Source organism: Diadema antillarum, unplaced genomic scaffold (assembly GCF_040938485.1).
Source record: "Diadema antillarum isolate AM-2024a unplaced genomic scaffold, OU_Dant_1.0 scf00000167, whole genome shotgun sequence".
NCBI classification, from domain to species: domain Eukaryota; kingdom Metazoa; phylum Echinodermata; class Echinoidea; order Diadematoida; family Diadematidae; genus Diadema; species Diadema antillarum.
In genome coordinates this window covers 3869172-3890478 of record NW_027271056.1, presented here as the reverse complement: position 1 = coordinate 3890478, position 21307 = coordinate 3869172, and the positions used below count along the sequence as shown (strand labels likewise).

General features: G+C 36.8%; 1 protein-coding gene across 1 annotated transcript; it reads left to right on the top strand.

Annotated features, from left to right (window-relative positions):
- Positions 1-216: 216 nt before the first annotated feature.
- On the top strand, positions 217-20408 carry LOC139722619 (carbohydrate sulfotransferase 11-like). The gene is made up of 4 exons (XM_071633919.1): positions 217-364; positions 16624-16773; positions 18587-18639; positions 19494-20408. The coding sequence occupies exons 1-4, from the start codon at positions 217-219 to the stop codon at positions 20406-20408; spliced, it is 1266 nt and encodes a 421-aa protein (XP_071490020.1).
- Positions 20409-21307: the final 899 nt, after the last annotated feature.

Below are 21307 nucleotides of genomic sequence, written 5' to 3'. Positions count from 1 at the left end.
CAACACCCCTCCAATTTTTGCAACTGGAAGCTACGGGTGAAACCTCCAGTCGGAATGATACAGGTTGGCCTGTGCAGTAGTGAATCTTGATGACGTTGCGAGATGCCTGACAAACCATTATGTAATCACGAACTACCTGAGAGGACCGGAAACATCACTCCCCGATGTGGTGGTCTTGGCCATGTTATTTTCCATCTCCTCGAAGCGAAACGGACAATGACAAACCGCCTGGTGGACGTGGTCTGCAGGCGTGGTGTGAAGACCCGACAGAAAGCGACCACGGTGTTGATAGTGGTAGTGGCTTGCGTACTACTTGTCATCAGATCTCATGGCAACCTTGGATCTTCCGAACATGGTAATATAGGTGAGCAAATCTCTCATTTTGGTCTTAACAATTCCCATTGTTTACAAACTGTTTACTGTTTGTCGTTACCACTCTAGCTCTATTCGTCGTTCTAGATTGATCGTTGGATCAAGTTGAGCGCTGACTGGGTTTCACATTGAAAAGTGTCGAGATTTTGCCTGTATTACACCTGTAATGATCGAATGAACCCTTGAATATTGTTGATGGGACTATTGAATTGAAATGAATTGAACTGAACTACTGAAAGTCACTGCAGAAACCTGAATAATTTGATTTGATCATCTTGATTATTGTTATAAATGCATGCTATATGATGAGGAAAAAAACTGTTTTTCACTAGAGAATTTCTTAATGACCCAATAGAACAATGTAATGAAAAAGATCGTCGGCGTTTTCACGAACCGACGCTATTTCGATTTTGGTCAAAATTTTCAAAATCGAGATATTGGTACCAAATGAAAGTGCTTTCAAAACTCTACCAAATCCCAAAATTTTAGATCACAAAATTAATTATTCTTAATTTTATCAAAGAAAGAAAAAAACGACGGTACTCGAAATATCGAGAAATTGAGAAAAAGGGGTTTCACGAACCGACGCAGTAAAGATACGCCGGTTCGTGAAACCCGAATTGCTAGGGTGAAGAGCAATGCGGGTTTTACGAACCGTCGCAGTTGCATTATTTTGAGTTTTGTTCAACTTACTGGCCTAGAATTAGGTTTTGGCCCTAATCCAGATCTCAGAGTGAGAACCAAACCATCTGAAAGATGAATGACGACCTAAGCCAGCCCACTGTCCACGAGTGAAGTGAATGGTAAGCTATAATCCTATTAAAATCATGCTCAAAATAACAGTTTCAGTTGGACTACCATAACCATTAATTGCGGTAGAGTGTAGTCCCATGTATTCAATCGCGTGATGCTTATGAAGCCTAGTCTGTAAACGCCATCCAATTTCAAATTAGATCCCAAATCATATTATTTATAGTTTCTTTTCAACTTATGTCGTTACTTCTGAGACTACTGAGGGGGATAGAGTAGTGTTAGTCCATACTGTAGTCGTAACGTCTGTGTGCAAGACATGCAAGATGTCAAAGTCTCGAAGACACTCATGGCTATGCCTTGACTTGAGTTGAAAATGAAATCATGAGATTGACAAAGTAGGCCTACTAAACTAAAAAAAAAGTAAAAAGTCTAAAAGTAAAACTCAAAGGAAGAGTAAAGAATAAAGTTAGACATGTTAGACTTTAACTTTCAAGTTTAACTATTAAGTCTAAGTTAAGACTTTACTTGTAATGCCAGTTACTAAAACTAAGATCAGCTGAAGTCTAAGACCAAGTCAAATTAACACAGAGTCTATAGTCTAGCTCTAGATCTACATCTAGACTAGTGGTAATAGTAGGTAGAGTCCACCCATTTTTTCCCCCAATTTTTACTGGTCCATTCCTGAAAAAGTTACTGGTCAGTGTCCAACAGTGATTTTTCCTGGTCAGGGACCGTCGGACCAGTGCCAGTGTGCAGCGTTGGTGTAGATGTCATCTATGACAGTATGTGGTCTAGTGATACTACCTAAACACTACGAGTAGTACTCTACAGGTTAGGTGGCTTTCCTGTACAGTGCAGTGTTATAGTATACTTGTGAATTCAGCCCTAGTACCGTACTGTGTGTAGATATGTGACATTATGTCTAACGTTAGTTCGAGTGGAGTACCTTTGAAACACAGCGGTGGGGCTTTTTTTCCCTAAAACTTGTGAATGCGGCCCAACCAAATGGCGTTTACATATTCACGCGTGATTGATAGTGATACAGTAGCGCTGTCGATTTCCACAGCAGCCATACATAATCTTTTGTCCTTTCTTCTTTCCTTTTTTCCCTTTGTTCCTTCACCCTTTTTATTCTTGGAATCAAAGGACTTCTAAGAAATGTCCCTCGACTGATTTAACCAGGACTCTTGAGTCCTGGTAAACCTAACCTAACCGAGTAACCGTTAACATTTGTTAGGCCTAACATAACAGTAACACTGACTTAGCCCTGTATTGACTTTGTCTTTGGCCGACTTACTGAGATGGCCGAGTCTAACTCTTTAACGTTAGTCTAAACGTAGTCGTTAGATCTGTCAGTGTCAGTGTCACCGGTTATTGTATATGGTGCCATCTCTAACGTACGTTAACAAGTTGATGTTAGTTATCTATGTCAACTTACTGATTCAGTAATAGTGGTACTGTCATCCTGTTGGATATCGCCGCAATATCATCTGTGACGTGTTAATTTCGTGTCACAAAGACAAAAGTTGCCAAGATCTAATAGTATTAGATGTCTAGATCTAGATGTAGTCTAGATCTATAATATAAATTTTGTGAACCACTGGTAACTTAAAAGTGAAAGGTCTAGACTTCACTTAGTCTATAATTAGACCAGACATTCATGAGGCAAAGGCCTATTTAGTAGATCTATTCTTATTCTATTTTAACGTCAATTCCTACTAACTCGCCACGCGTTATTCCTAAGGCCAAGGACTTCCGGGTTAGTGATTTTTTTTTTTTTCATAAATACCAAACAGCAGACGTGTTTCATTTGCATTCTTGTGCAGACTTCATGAAAATATGTGCAGTATCAAAGAAATATGATGCACATGACAATGCCAGTGTTTTATAAGTGAATGGTTAATACCTTTAAAAGCTGAATGATAATGTAGAGTCTAGGTCTAATTAAGATGTTACAGTCTCTGATAAGAAACAGGTTTGATTGTCATAGACTGTTTCCCAAATGCAGGTACATGTAGTAATATTCAGCTGTTTCAATGCAATGCCTTGTTTACAAATACATGTAGATTTATATTCATGTGAATGATAATTCAATTTCTACATGAGACATACTAAGTGCTAAACATAATATCTTGCATCAGTAAAATGTGTAAATGAAGAGACAATTTGAATATGCATCAAATACGAACAGCAGCATTTTTTGACATTCTTTGATCCTGCATAGGCATACCATTTTGTTTTATGTTTAATATAAATAGAGCAAAATAATTTCAACTTCAGTTTTGTTGGCTGATTTTTTTTTTCTTCTCAAAATTAAAGTTGTATCTTGTGCCATGATGTTTGATTTTAATCAAAAGTTCTTAATTTCTTTCTTTTCTTTCAGATGACTGGTGCCATGGAGTAGCGAAGAACTGGACTGTCTCAGAAAAGAAAAGGAAAAGTACAGGGTCGTGTACATCACCAACGGATGTGAATACAATGGTAATGTAGAGTCTAGGTCTAATTAAGATGTTAAAGTCTCTGATAATAAACAAGTTTGATTGTCGTAGACTCTTTCCCAAATGCAATTAGTAATATTCAGCTTTTTCAAAGCAATGCCTTGTTTACAAGGACATGCAGATTTATTCATGTGAATAATAATTTAAATTCTACATGAGACTTACTAAGTGCTAGACATAAGATCGTGCATCATTAAAGTATGTAAAAGGCGAGACAATTTGAATATGCATCAAAAACAGCAGTATTTTTTTGACATTCTTTGTTCCTGTATACCGTTTTGTTTTATGTTTAATATAAATAGAGCAAAATAATTTCAACTACAGTTTAGTTGGCTGATTTCTTTTTCTCAAAATGAAAGTTGTATCTTGTATCATGATGTTTGATTTTAATCGAAAGTTCTTAATTTCTGTCTTTTCTTTCAGATGACTGATGCCATGCAGTAGCGAAGAGCTGGACTGTTTCAGAGAAGAAGAAAAAAGTACAGCATCGTGCTGATCATCAAGGAATGTGAATACAATGGCTTAGGAAAGAAGACAATCTACAGATAGGATAGAAGGGAGAAATTGGGATGAAGGGCGACAACATAAGGACGGTATATCTACAGTGAAATGTGATTGTAAAGTGGAAACATGAAAGGAGATCCTAAGATTGAAGGTGAAAACAATGCATTCCATTCTGTGATGTCGTAATTACAATTTTGCTACACTTTAATAACACTACAGAGAGACATTTATATCAAGGAAAGCTTCATGTGGATATGGAATGTTAGATTTTTTTTAGTGTTCATTGTTATGTATTTCATGATAATAAATCTTGAAGGTTTTGTGTGGTAATCATAACCTTGTGATAAATCTTGATAGATTTCTAAGTGCACATTGGCAATATTTAGATGATGCTGTAATCAGATTAAGTTCTATTCTCCTTTATTCTTTTATTTATTATTTTGTTGTCTTCAACCCACTTTGAATGTGTCACGTATGATTCTTATAAACATGGGTACATGCACTCCATGTAACTGATAGGACTTATAACAAATTGACATAATTATTCAACCATCACTAGACAGTTCTGTTATAAGATGTTCTTTATCTAACTAAAATTGTAAATTATGATACGTGTATGTTCCCATGCAAACTCACAACAAAATACAGAAATTTGATTTCTTTTAATAATAATTCATTATGTCTCTAAATTTACAATTAAAGAAAGTGATTGCAATAAGGATGTCAAACATTGTATATTAAAATAATTGATTATTCATTTGTCTCCATCCGTAGTAACGCACGCAACTGCAGTGTGCAGTTTGTAGGCTGCTGTGAAAAAAAAAAATCACAGGCAGCCCAAGCAGGATTCGAACCCACGACCTCTGGATTACTAGACCAGCGTCATAACCACTAGACCACCAGAGTGCCCTGGCGCTACCTTTACACATGAATAATTAAGTATAGAAGGGCTTGGGGGCGCTTCGAAGTTTACTGCTCTTATTAAATATGTACATGTCATTTGCAACTCAACTAAAGATGATTAAACACACTGAAATTCTTACTTTAAATGATATTCATAATCTGTTTTTTTTTTTCTTTAATAGCTTGGGATGTAAACTTTATACACTGTATCGGTCTACATTTCGCCTACAATATGGAATTCTTTACTTCGAGACGTTTGTTTTTAACAAACAAAAAATTAAGAGTCCTTTAAAGGTGCTGTAAAACAGTGGTGTTTGTTTGTTTGTTTGTTTTTTGGTGGGGGGGGGGGGAGGGGAGTCAAATTAGCCTTGGCCCCTCTCCGCCGTCTTTTTTTTTCCTTTAGCTGCATTTTTTTTTAGTCATCACATGCAAATTCGTCTGCATCCACCCCGTAGTTTTGCTGATGACCTTTCTTTTTAATTATTTTAGCCACACACAATTTTGGCTGAATTTCCCCACCCCTCTTGTGAATTTGCTAGTACATGTACTAAAACACATTCTCAGAATGTGTTTATAGTACTGGTGGATTAAGGATTCACAGGGAGGGGGGGGGGGTCGGCCAAAATTTCTCTTTTCTCATATGTAACAAGCCTTCGGGGCGAAAGGCTGATATTATGGGCTTTCTACACACGTTTTTAGATGCTAATTATTGGTTAACATGAGCATGATCATTTATGTTGTGATTAATTTGTTTCCTTATATATGTATGACTTCTATTAGAGACTTAATTGGCTTGGCACTCCTTACATCGACCTATTTTAGACACCCATTTCCCTCTCTCGTGCTTTTTCTCTACTGTCCTGTGAATAGTGTAACTACATGTACATGCAGTACCTCTTCTCTTTTGTATGATATACATCAAGTTTTTATCTGAGCATATGGGTGTTGCAGCACTCTCAAGCTTCATGCATATGCAGCAACATCTTTGTGTGGTCATATACATAGTTATGCTTGATATATTAATTTGAGAATGTTATTCTTTCTCTTGTATATGTTCCGTCCGCACTCTATAGATGTAAATGTACGATGTAAGATTTGGTGTGCATGTTCGAACTGTGTTCCTCTTTTTGTGAACACACAATAACTGATATACAAATTGTAATAATGAACTTGAATTACACATATTCTTGAATCTTGATTCCATCTCCATTTGCCATTAGATATGTATTGATTTATGGAGCTCTTCCACAATTGTTATCCTTCCCATTGTCATTACTCATCTCTGAATAATTCAAATTTGATATTTTATTGAGGACCTATGTTTCTTCGATTACATAATGTACCTCTTCAATATATTGCTGCAAAAGGCATAATAAAACATGACCATTATTATATATTTAAAATGAAGCTTGAAATTCTGATAGTGTTGATATTTATGTATTTTTAGGAGTTTATCAGTTTCGAAGAGTGCATGCAGGATGAGTTTTATGTTTTTAAATGATCAGGTGCAGCTATCATAGAATCTGTTGAGCAGGAAAGAGAAAGATGGAAAATGAGGAATTATGAGTGAATTCGCATGCGAGCCAAATGACAATAATGACACTGATAAAAATTGTGACAAAGTAAATGTCACAAATATGTGGAATAATAAGAAATAAAGAAATTAATATATTATTTCAGAGAAAGAAATACATTTTTAACAGAGTGCATGCATGAGTATGAAAGATGAGTAAATACAAGTAATTATTACTGACTGGCACGTCTTTTCCCCAAGATCTAGCGGTATCCTTCATCTTAGAACAAACATTCATAATTATTATAAAAGAAGTGAACTGAATTTGAATTAAAAATAATGTGAAAAAATGAAAAAGTAAGTTAATTAAGTAAAAAAAAAAAACAGTAAAAAGTAAAAAATATGAAACACAGTATACCGAGTACATGTATTACCAAATTATAGATGTCCAAATGCAAAAGTGTTAAATAATGATATATCCACAAAAAAAGGGGGGCAAAGAAATCTTTGGAACGATCAACCACAGCTATAATAACAATACATGCGTGTACTAAATGAAGATGAAAACAATGACAACACTCTTTTTAGAACAATTAAGAGAAACTGGCTTGTATTATCATCTTAATTATCACTAAATGTATTGTAATCATCACAACAATCATTACATGACAATTAATTTCAATTAATAAGGTTATTGCTGATAAGCAGGTATAGCCCTAATAGTATTTGTATGTAAACACATACGAAAATGAAATAGCGACGGTTCGTAAATACACGCGTATTGCACGTTACCTATTGTACAGGCCCTACAGCGCGGGTCTCACGAACCGGCGTAATACAACTTACGTCGGTTCGTGAGACCCGCGCTTAAGTACATAACCTATGGTGCGCGCAAGAAACGATGGATTTACGAACCGACGCAGTGAGTTTGAAGACAGAAATATCGTAAATTTTTTGAATTCACACTAAAATTACACTATGGATAGGAAGAACAACTTCCACTCTCATCACCCTGTCAAAATTTTCACGCACAAGACAGGAAAAGTCATTGAAAACGTTGTCTAAAACTTGTGAGATCTTTAAACGCGATTTTCTCAGAATTGCATTTTCGCTCAAAAACGAAATAGCGTCGGTTCGTGAAAACGCCGACGAATGGCACTGAACGAAGAGCGACGAAAGCATTAATCATCTATACCGTCCATACTGTATCACACACAGAAAATGCTAACAGATGGTAGTTTGGTTATGATGGCTGAATCCAAAACGGTAATGGTTTGTTCCGGCTTTTGTTATATTCAAATTCTCATACTTCAATGTCAATTAGTCAAGTATACGCTTTGTGTATACGTCAATGGATTACACCTGATTCACGAAACTGAACATTAACAGATGATACGACAGAGAGGGGAAAAAGTGATTGGGCAACTATTTGCGAAAGTGAATATAGAGAGAAAATGTGCCGTCCCTCGAGAAAAGGCGGGTACTTCATATGAAAGATGGACTTCCGTTTTTGTCAGCGATGCGGATACTTCCGAACATGTCTTGGATATGAGTACTTCCGCTCAAGATGTGTGCCCTTCCGGACTTGTTTAAAGGGATCGTTTTTAGTTTTGGTTGGGACCTATAACTTCATGTTTCTGACATTTTTGGTCAGATGATGATAAACTTTTGATGAAATCTGAAAGAACATGTAATTTTAAGAGGAAATCAATTTTATTTGGTGAAAATTGGTTTTGAAATGGCCGAGATATCCAAAACACAGTAATCCTAAGGAAAAGTGGGACCCACCTTTTTAATACAATCGCTTTGTTTAACTTTGTTTTGGATGTCTCAGCCATTTCAAAACTGATTTTCATCATAAAAAGTTTGCATTCCTCTTAGAATGGTATGCTTTGCATTATTTCATAAGTGGTTTCTTGGTATCTCACAAAAAGTTAAAAACCCAATCTTCATCTCTACTAATACTATACCATCCTTTAAGGGCAATCAGTGGAAAATTAACCCCAAAAGAAAGAGAAATTTAACAAGCACACCTGAAAATTTAATCAAAATTGGATGAATAGGGAAAATATGATATATACGAAATTGTTTCGCTAATTTACACACACACACAAAAACAACAAACTTGATTCTCTCTATATAACAATAATATTGAACAGTCAATATGCATATGCATGCAAATAGTGTGTTGATGGTACCATCGCCTTACAACTTGCCTTAAATTTGTTTGTAGCTAAAATTGTGTAATGGCCTTCTTTTTTCACTGTTGTTTTGTTGTTTTTAACGCAATGGTGCCATAATCTTAAGTCCTACTGACTGATCAGTAATTTCGTAAGTTATTCAGCCGGGAATAACATTTTTGTTCACTTTCATAAAGAAAAAAAAAAGTTCGACTTAATTTTTTCCTTGAAAGGTATAGGTGATGACATCATTATCCCATTCACTTGCATATTCACACAAAGTGTTCGAGAAATGTTAGGCAAATATTAGCGAAACTTTACAATTTCAAGCCTTTTAACATGATGACCACTGTGCTTATACTCTTCATTATTTTTAAACGAAGTCATTATCTAACATCTGTTTTCATGTACAATCTTCCGTGACATTCGGGTTGTTCTTGATATCTTTGAGAACACTGTTTTTTTTTTTAAGTTACATCTAGGATGACCGTGAAATTGAGGAGTTATTAAAAACGAAGAAAGTAGTAGACAAACGGAAAAGTTTTGTCCACAGTTGCTTGACGTGAGAGCATTGCGGGGGGAGACGGTAGTCAAAGTTTACGCTATTCCAGAAGACTCCCAGGACGCGCATTTATTTTCATTTCCAATCAATATACATAGGTAACTAGAGATTGTAATTTGTCATCACTGACAAATTAAGGTGATCCGATTTTTTTTTATCAATGATTCGAGTCCTGATCGCAATAGGCATGACCATACAAGTTTCATCTGTGTTTAGAGACATTGGTCGTGTGATGTTTGCATTCTCATTTAGAAAAGGGAGTCATATCTGCCATCTTTGGTACCAAATTCTGTATACACTGAATAACGAAGATACAGCAATGAATACATATGACCTTTGACCCACCTTTGCACTCCCAGATTGCATCTGATGAAATAGTGGTTATTTTGTGAAATGATTCTCGCGACATCGTCTATACGTGTGAAAAATAAGGGAAAGATAGGACAGGTATTCACTCAGATACAAGATGAAACATTTATGACCTTTGACCCTAATTTACATACCCAAGATGTTGTCCGATCTAGTAGTTGTTATTTTATGAAATAATGTACGAGACATGAACTAAACATGTGCAAAATATGGGGGTGATAGGGCGTGTTTTTCTTGAGTTATTGCAAAGAAAGTTGCAGAAAGAAAGAAATATCTCAATACATAGAAGATAAGCTTTAAATTCAACCAATTTTTTATCGTAATCCCGACATCGTATGAAAAAACGAAGGCAACAAAACGATAGCGCAAAGTCTCAGCTACAACATATTAAAATCTGGGAGAAATTCACGGAAGGGTAAGTGAGCTAGTGCTCGATAAAGACAATCATGTCAATTTTCATATTAAAGAAAATTCCCTCCCATAGAGATAACACGTCATCACGAAGATACAAAAAGAAGTACATATAACCTTTGACCTCAATTTGCACAGACAAGATGGCATCTGAGTAAAAAGTAGTTATTTTGTGAAATGATCCTTGTAACATGGTCTTTGCATGCGCAAAATATGGGACAGATAGGACATGTATTTACTAAGATACAGGATGAAACACTTATGACCTTTGACCCTAATTTACATACCCAAGATGGTGTCTGATCAAGTAGTTGTTATTTTATGAAATAATTCACGTGACATGAACTAAACATGTGCAAAATATAGAAGTGATAGAGGCTGTTTTTCTTGAGTTATTGCAAAGAAAGTTGCAGAAAGAAAGAAATATCTCAATACATCGAAGATAAGCCTGAATTTCAACCCAATTTTTTGACGTGATTCTGACATCGTATGAAAAAACAAAGGGCACACTTACGGTAGCGTAAAGTCTAAGCTACAACATATTAAAATCTGGGAGAAATTTACCGAAGCTTAAGTGAGCTAGTGCTCGATAAAGATAGTCATGTCAATTTTCATTTCCAGAAAAACTGCACTCCCATAGAGATAACACGTAAACTGGTCAAATTTGACAAGATTACTTTCAATCCATTTTTACGAGGTGATACCGTTATCCAATCAAATTATTGTAATTTCATGTTTCAAAGAACATTAAATAAGCTACCTCATACTGAAATCTGGGTGAAAATTGACAAAGGACTAGTGAGATACGCTCGAATGAACTTGAAATTTGATGACGTCATTTTGAAAATTTACTTTTTTTACTTTATTAAGAAATTTGATATCTTTTAATCATTTTGTCAGCATTGCCACCCCATGAAATGACATGTACAACTCATCAGCTTTCAAAATATGTACAGAAAATGGGGGGTCACCGTCCATCCTGACGAGTAAAATCGGATTTAAGATTGTCATTTTTTTGGCATAGTTGCACTGTATATCGCCATTGACGCGCGCGCGGAATTTCAACTTTGACGGCCCCGTATGACGTCATATTGAGTCGGATTGACTTGAAACTTGGTAGACATATTCCTTGACATTTCAGGCAGCCGATAAGTGTGAAAAAACGGGAAATTTCTATTGCATATGAGCTGTGCGTGCGTATATGAGCGCGCGCGTACGCGTCCGTCCAAATTTTTCAATTTTTCAAAAAATGCTCCAAATGGTCTGAAACGTGTGCAAAAAAAATTTGAGCTCGATTTGAGCATACAAATATTTCAACGCGCGCGTACGCGCACGTTTTAAGGTATAGATGAATTTTGAGAATATGAGTAGAATGCACCTGACCTGAAATATATGTGACGTAAATTTCATTGAAAAAATCCATTCCATTAATGAGATATGATTGAGAATGTGTTTTCATATAATGACGTCATAGTGACGTCACGGTCGACTGATCACCATGATTTTAGTTCGATTGCCGTCTTTGGGAGACGATACATATATGGTATAAGTTTGACATTGAAAGGCAATGCACTTTCTGAGCTAACCTCTGCACAAATTTTGTCCAGAAACAAAGAAAGAAAGATTCCGTACAGATACAGAAGGTGATCCGAGAGGATACTCGGATCACCTAACAAACGTCAAATGATTACATATCTTGTGACATATAATACATAATTAGGTGATCCGAGTATCCTTCGGATCACCTTCTGTATCTGTACGGATTCTTTCTTCTTCTTTGTTTCTTTATTTCTCCGCAAAAGTTGTGCAGAGGTTAGCTCAGAAAGTCCGCTGCCTATCAATTTCAAAATTATACCATGTATGCATCATGTCCCAAAGACGACAAATCTAATGTATCATTGTGATCAGTGGACCGTGACGTCACTATGACGTCATTATATGAAAACACATTCTCAATCATATCTCATTAATGGAATGAAATTTTTCAATGAAATTTACGTCACATATATTTCAAATTATGCGCATTCTACTCATGTTCTCAAAATTCATATATTCTCTTAAAACGTGCGCGTACGCGCGCGTTGAAATATTTGTATGCTCCAATCGAGCTCAAAATTTTTTTGCACACGTTTCAGACCATTTGGAGCATTTTTTGAAAAATTGAAAAAATCGGACGGACGCGTACGCGCGCGCGCATATACGCACGCACAGCTCATGTGCAATTGAAATTTCCAGTTTTTTTACTTTGATCGGATGTCTGAAATGTTAAGGAATATTTATACCAAGTTTCAAATCAATCCGACTCAATATGACGTCATACGGGCCCGTCAAAGTTGAAATTCCGCGCGCGCGTCAATGGCGATATACAGTGCAACTATGCCAAAAAACTGCCAATTTTAAATCCGATTTTACTCGTCAGGATGGACGGTGACCCCCCATTTTCTGTACATATTTTGAAAGCTGATGAGTTGTACATGTCATTTCATGGGGTGGCAATGCTGACAAAAGGATTAAAAGATATCAAATTTCTTAATAAAGTAAAAAAAGTAAATTTTCAAAATGACGTCATCAAATTTCAAGTTCATTCGAGCGTATCTCACTAGTCCTTTGTCAATTTTCACCCAGATTTCAGTATGATGTAGCTTATTTAATGTTCTTTCAAACATAAAATTACAATATTTTGATTGGATAACGGTATCACCTCGTAAAAATGGATTAAAAGTAATCTTGTCAAATTTGACCAGTTTACGTGTTATCTCTATGGGAGTGCAGTTTTTCTGGAAATGAAAATTGACATGACTATCTTTATCGAGCACTAGCTCACTTAAGCTTCGGTAAATTTCTCCCAGATTTTAATATGTTGTAGCTGAGACTTTACGCTACCGTGAGTGTGCCCTTTGTTTTTTTATACGATGTCAGAATCACGTCAAAAAATTGGGTTGAAATTCAGGCTTATCTTCGATGTATTGAGATATTTCTTTCTTTCTGGAACTTTCTTTGCAATAACTCAAGAAAAACGGCCTCTATCACTTCTATATTTTGCACATGTTTAGTTCATGTCACGTACATTATTTCATAAAATAACAACTACTTGATCGGACACCATCTTGGGTATGTAAATTAGGGTCAAAGGTCATAAGTGTTTCACCCTGTATCTTAGTGAATACATGTCCTATCTTTCCCATATTTTGCATACGCAAAGACCATGTTACAAGGATCATTTCACAAAATAACCACTTTTTACTCAGATGCCATCTTGTCTGTACAATTTGAGGTCAAAGGTCATATGTACTTCTTTTTGTATCTTCGTTATGACGTGTTATCTCTATGGGAGGGAATTTTCTTTAATGTGAAAATTGACATGATTGTCTTTATCGAGCACTAGCTCACTTACCCTTCGATGAATTTCTCCCAGATTTTAATATGTTGTAGCTGAGACTTTGCGCTATCGTTTTATTTCCTTTGTTTTTTCATACGATGTCGGGATGACGATAAAAAATTGGTTGAAATTAAAGCTTATCTTCTATGTATTGAGATATTTCTTTCTTTCTGCAACTTTCTTTGCAATAACTCAAGAAAAACACGCCCTATCACCCCCATATTTTGCACATGTTTAGTTCATGTCTCGTACATTATTTCATAAAATAACAACTACTAGATCGGACAACATCTTGGGTATGTAAATTAGGGTCAAAGGTCATAAATGTTTCATCTTGTATCTTAGTGAATACCTGTCCTATCTTTCCCATATTTTTCACACGTATAGACGATGTCGCGAGAATCATTTCACAAAATAACCACTATTTCATCAGATGCAATCTTGGGAGTGCAAAGGTGGGTCAAAGGTCATATGTATTCATTGCTGTATCTTCGTTATTCAGTGTATACAGAATTTGGTACCAAAGATGGCAGATATGACTCCCTTTTCTAAATGAGAATGCAAACATCACACGGACAATGTCTCTAAACAGAGATGAAACTTGTATGGTCATGCCTATTGCGATCAGGACTCGAATCATTGATAAAAAAAATCGGATCACCTTAATTTGTCAGTGATGACAAATTACAATCTCTAGTGTTAAACTTCCCGTTGTCACAAAAAAGTTCTTTCTCCTCAAATGTTGTGTAGAGGTTAGCTCAGAAAGTCCTCATCCTATCAATGTCAAAATTATACCATATATGTATCATGTCCCAAAGACGACAGATCTAATAAAATCATAGTGATCACTCGAAAGTGACGTCACTATGACGTCATTATATGAAAACACATTCTCATTCATATCTCATTAATGGAATGGAATTTTTCTATGAAATTTACCTCACATATAGTTCGAATCAAGTTAATTCTACTCATGTTCTCAAAATTCATCTGTACTCTTCAAACGTGCGCGTACGCGCGCGTTCAAATATTTGTATGCTCCAATCGAGCTCAAAATTTTTTTGGACACGTTTCAGACCATTTGGAGCATTTTTTGAAAAATTGAAAAAATCGGACGGACGCGTACGCGTGCGCGCATATACGCACGCACAGCTAATATGCAATAGAAATTTCCCGTTTTTTCACTCAGATCGGATATCTGAAATGTCAAGGAATATTTCTACCAAGTTTCAAATCAATCCACCTCAATATGACGTCATGCGGGCCCGTCAAAGTTGAAATTCCGCGCGCGCGTCAATGGCGATATACAGTGCAACTATGCCAAAAAACCGCCAATTTTAAATCGGATTTTACTCGTCAGGATGGACGGTGATCCCCCATTTTCTTTACATATTCTGAAAGCTGATTAGTTGTACATGTCATTTCATGGGTTGGCAAAGCTAACAAAATGATTAAAAGATATCAAATTTCTTAATAAAGTAAAAAAAGTAGATTTTCAAAATGACGTCATCAAATTTCAAGTTTACTCGAGCGTATCTCACTTATCCTTTCCCAATTTTCACCCAAATTTCAATATGTTGTAGGTTATGGAATGCTCTTTCATTTATGTGATTACACAATTTTGATTCGATGACGACATTACCTCGAAAAAATGGATTGAAGGTAACCTTGTCAAATTTGACCAGTTTACGTGTAATCTCTATGGGAGTGCAATTTTTATGCAAATGAAAATTGACATGACTATCTTTATCGAGCACTAGCTCACTTATGCTTCGGTGAATTTCTCTAAGATTTTAATATGTTGTAGCTGAGATGTAGGGCTATCGTAAGTGTGCCCTCTGTTTTTTCATACATTGTCGGGATCACGTGAAAAAACTTGGTTGAAATTAAAGTTTATCTTCGATGTATTGAAATATTTCTTTCTTTTTGCAACTTTATGTGCAATAAATCAAGAAAAACATACCCTATCACCACCATATTTGAATATGTTTAGTTCATGTCACGAACATTATTTCATAAAATAACAAGTACTTGATCAGTCGCCATCTTGGGTATGTAAATTAGGGTCAAAGGTCATAGATGTTTCATCCTGTATCTTGGTGAATACAGGTCCTATCTTTCCCATATTTTGCACACGTAAAGACCATGTTACAGGGATTATTTCATAAAATAACCACTTTTTGCTCAGATGCCATCTTGTCTGTGCAAAGTGGGGTCAAAGGTCATATGTACTTCTTTTTCTATGTTCGCTATGACGTGTTATCTCTAAGGGAGGGAATTTTTTAGATGTGAAAATTGACATGACTCTCTTTATCGAGCACTATCTTACTTATGCTTCAGTGAATTTCTCTCAGATTTTAGTATGTTGTAGCTGAGACTTTGCAGTATCAGGACTCGAATCATTGACTAAAAAAAAATCGGATCACCTTAATTTGTCAGTGATGACAAATTACAATCTCTAGTTGTTTCATTGTACCAATAGCCACCCTAAGCCTATTCAACGTATTTGTTTGGTCATTTTTACAATATCGAGTCTGCTCCCTGTGGTGATGCTGAATGCACTGCGGCAATGGAAATTAACTTTTTGATGAGAATATTTAATTTTCATCCTCATGGACTGAACTTCTCATGCACATTCAGCGATACTACCTGAATCATTTTGAGAGGACTTCCATTCTGTAGATCAAGGCAGCTGTATCAGAAATAAAACAAATCGCATCTACGTTTGAATACATGAAGAGATACCGCCTTGAGCTATTGTCCTGTCAAATGCGATGTAAAAGTGAGTCGAATAACAACTTTATACCGAATATCCAATTGTCTTTACTTTAGGCAGAATTTGCTGTTATGAAAGTATTTACCTCTATAGCCACCTGTCGTTCAGCCCACCTGTCTCGACAGGGGAATCATTTCAGTGCTATTCATTGCATATTGATATATAACTTTGTATCCCGGCAGTGACACGATGAATTTGGAACAACATAATTATGCCCGGGCTCCGAAATTCCGACATGGCTATCATGATATAAATAGTTCAAATCGGACTTTTCTCAAACAGAAAAGCGCGTGTCTTTCTTGCGTTCTTGTTGCAGCTTTTCCCTGACTGTTTACAAGCACATGTATTATATCATAACAATAAATTCTTCTCACGTGATTTACTATGATTGATATTTCACTAGTTTTATCATGCTTCGTCGATCATCGTAACGAAGATCGCAGCGATCTTGACGCCAGAGCCCGTCAAGGCTCTGCCCGTCATCAGAGCCTTCTGAGGCTCGGCCCGTCATCAGCCAATAGCGCCCTCTTCAATCCCGGGTCCCGTACCTTTGGTGCGGTCCTTTGTCACAACAGGGAGGTGAGACACCTCCCTGGTCACAAGCACGCTTTATACACCCGTCCTAAATGTTTTGTATGTTTACTGCCTGTGTTTGAGTGTGTGTGTGTGTGTGATTTTGATTTTGATTTTGATTTTTTTTTTTTTTTGGGGGGGGGAGGGGGGTATTTAATACTGCAATATCATACCACAACAACATTAAAAAAGAGTGTGTTTCCAGCGTTTATATATAGTTGCAGCTTCTGCCATGACTGTTTATCATAGTTATCAATCCACATAACACAAGTGCCCGTTGTAGATGCTGACGGCAAACGAAACCCAGCAAAGCATAAAAATTGCTAAATCTACTTTCTATATGTAAGCCATTTATGTTACCGTGCTGAACATATAACACACCCTCACAGGCATTGACACAAGCAAATCCCTTTAAATCAGTACTCTTCTGTAGAAGCAATACCCGAATACTCCAAGCAATTTTGCAGAACACATTCTGAGTTTATATTTATGCAGCGAAGAGATGGTGGTGAGTTCGGTGACCGCTCAAATCGCCAAAACGTTGTACGTGGTATACCCAAGGAGCGCCTAGTAAATCCGTGGTATAATAGATAAGTATGATTCTGTCTGTTTTTGCATTCACCCTGAACAGATGGCGCGAAAATGGTAGGACGGATCAATCGCCAAGGTGATCAACAGGAAGTCCGTGCAATTTGCGCACGTAGCGCTGAAGTGCTCATTTTGTGGTTCTTATCAGAAACAGATAGTTCAGCAAAGTTTTTAAATCGATTTTTCGATAAAGCTTAAAATCATGCATTACCGATAAGCGATTAGCGTTAAGCGCAACAAAGAGGTCCTAAAAAAAGTGGAACCCACCTTGAGGTCCATTCTGTTTACTTTCTTTTGGATATTGCAGCCATTTCAAAACCGATTTTAATCAAGTAGAATTTGAATTTCTCTCAGAGTATGTATGATCTTTCATATTTCATAAGTGGTTTGCAATAATTATCTCGCAAAAGGTTAAAATCTGAATTTCCCCATCTCAACCGAAACTATTTCATGCTTGTAACCGTATTTTGGTCTCCTGACTGTAAAGTCTTCTCAGAACATGATTTTCATATTTTCATTGATTTTGTTTCATTAACATTGTAGTTTCTTAACAGATTTCCAATTATTTTTTTTCATTATGAATATTATTCGAATATGCAGAATATCCTGAATGAGTAGAAGGATTTTATGTGTGCGTGTGTATGTGTATGTGCGTTTATGTGTGTGAGAAGTTCCATATAACTATAGGCATCAAATGAAAAACAATGGTATGTTCTCACGAAAAGATAAATCATTGTCAATTTACTGAGGCGATTCACTGCTCTATATGCTCAGTTCTTCTATTTGCATGGCAAATTATGAAAATTGATTTTGGGGAAATCGATGACTCGATAACCTCAACCTTCTCTCACCAAAACATCTTTGCTATTAGTAAGTAACTTTTAATCTCCAACAACTTGGATGAAAGATAGATGTTTCCAGTGATTCAATAGGAAATTCAGTGGAACAAAAGAAAATTCAGTGGAAATTGAGAGCATGACGTGGGGGGGGGGGGGGGGTGGCGTTCTGAATTTTCATCTGACGTCGACCGAAGCATTGTAATGCGGCTGCCATTCCTCATTAAGCTTTTATGACACTGCCTAATGTTTTGTGTGATAGAGTGTAACATTTGATTACGGAGAAACACTTTCCTTTTTGACATGCTTTTCCCCCAAAAAATAGAGAGTTATAAGATTTACTATACATGTCGTTTCTCTCCATTACAGAAACCCTGGACATCGACAGACATGCTGGTTACGGTCCCGTCAGTAGGCCTCCGGTATGCCATTTTATCTTGACTACTATGGAATGAAGGGATACCTCAGTTGGATTGAATAACAACGAAGGCATGAAAAATATAAGGAGGATGATTATAATCACCATGGTAACATTAATATCAATGCTAGTTATCGTAATCATGACATAGGTAATATTCATATGATTTAAAATGCTATCTGGTATTAATGACGATATTCAAAATATCAAAGACATCAGCAAGTTACTGGTGATGTTGATCACGGTGAATAGAATCCGTCACATTCACGTACAATAACGTCGTATGATTAAAATAAGTTGGAATTTATCAAAAGCAGACAGCCCTCCCCCTCTTTCTCTCTCTCTCTCTCTCTCTCTTATTTTCATCTCAGCGGCAGAAAAGATCAGAGGGCGTATAACGGATGTAAACTGCGAGCTCAAAATGCATTACATTTAAGCAAGGATAAATTAGACATCTGGGGGAATCTTGACAGTATAGTGACCATGGATGGACTAAAGGAAAGAAAAATAAAGTTGGGTATGTTACGCTGACCGGGTGTGTGATCTTCCCTCTGTTTTTTTTTTATGTGTGTTAAACCAGGACTATAAGTAAAATGTTGGCCTACACGTCAGAATGAGTGCAAGTCTTCAAACTTAGCAATGTGCTATCATGATTTATCATAGATGAGAGCATCTCACTCACATTTAAATGATATATGAATGAATAAAGATCTGGATGTATCCCTGAAGGATAACTTTGCTTGAAATTTGGTCAGAAATAACTGAAGCCTCCTCTTGGAAGGGACTCTATTAATTATTATTAATCATCCTTGAATGTCGAATGATTTTACTTCTTAATCTTTTGTTGTTGCGTTTCAGGCGAGTCTGAGAGAGCATTCAGTGACGTCACAATCAGCGACAATGCAGAGTAGGGTAAGCCGACTCAGAAGGAAGTGCGAACGGTTGATGAAAACCTCGGATCATAATGACCCTGCCGAAAACCCCCCGCGAGAGCTCATCGTTGACGAGAAGTACCGTCTCATCTACTGTAACGTACCCAAAGTCGGCTGCACCAATTGGAAGGCCGTCTTCCTGAAGCTCGCCGGCATCAACGATCTCCACATGAGGGCGATTAACCGATTGCCTACCAACACGCGTGGCAAAATATACCTGAATTACTTACACAAGTACACTAACGTCAGTCATCGTAGATTCATGCTTCGAAATTTTACGAAGTTTCTTTTCGTGCGACATCCGTTCTCTCGTATACTCTCGGCGTTTCGCAACAAGCTGGCGCCGAATATCTCAATTCCTTTCACGCTAAATCATCATCAGGACGTTGACTGGATTTCTACTTATGGTTTGTATATCATAAACAAATATCGTGGGAAGGAGGAGGGAAATCGTATCGAAGCGAACTGGAGGACAGAATATGATTTAAAGTTTTCCGAGTTCGTGCAGTACTTGACCGATAATGACGACGCCATCGTCAACCCGCACTGGATGCCCATCGACACAATGTGCCGGCCATGTGACATAGAATACGACATAGTTGGAAAGTTTGAAACCTTGAACGCGGACGCGGAATATATCTTGCAAATGGCGCACGTTGATCCACAGGTGAAATACCCGCAACAAGGTGCCAAGAGGACAACTAACAGCTCTTCGGCTGATGTCCTCCAATCATATTACAGCGACATATCTTCTATACAAATTTTCAAGTTACACGAGATTTTCAAACGTGATTTTGAGCTCTTCGATTACTCCTGTAACTTGGTTGGCTCAAAGTGTTGATATACAACCTGAGGATATATCACATAAGAATGCCGGGGAAGAAACATTGTCTATGCATAATAAGCTTAAACTCACTGATTTTAGGGGAGAAATCTACTGAAAAGCTTCAACTTGTGTAAAATAATCCCTTGTGCATGCCGATGGGGAAGGGGGAAACGGCCAAAACTGATCGAGTTAGACAGATAGAAACACGACATAGAAACACACCTTTTTAAACTAACATACTATAGGAACACGTGCATGAACATCATGCACACAATAGACAGTGCCGTACAAAATACATGAATACATTATTCAGATGAACTTTAGAATACCAGAATTGTGTGGAGCAAGTTTGACGTTTCGCTGTCCATCAGGCCACATGTCTTTGCCATTTTATATGCCATGACAAAACGGACAGACCTGGTGATCGGTGGAGGGGGAGAAGATAAGATATACACGTGTATTAACGAATAATTAACTAAGCAAAAAGGAACATATTGACGGTTAAGAGATCGTATACTAGTAGCTCTGGTTGAGGCCTTACTTCAGGTTTCTAGCTTTTTCCTTCTTTTTTTTTGGTGAGATAATAAGAAACCCCTGAGAGGTTTCTCATTATCTATAGATTACATCCTTGCATTGGTTGTTTCTATCCCTAACTCACATTTTAGAACTATATTGAAGCACTAAAGCTGGGATTTTGTTTCGTCTGCAAATGGTAAATAATGCCTTTAATCTCGGGAGAGAACCAGATTACGAATTTCGACACCGCGTAGTTCCTCTTTCGTTTAGGTATAAAGCAAGTCCTTTGTATCCTTATCATGCAACTTCACTTTTATTGCATACAAATCGATTCTAGCGTCTGCATGGTTATGCACAAGTACGCACCTATATGGAAAAGCTTGCTACTTGCCCGGGGT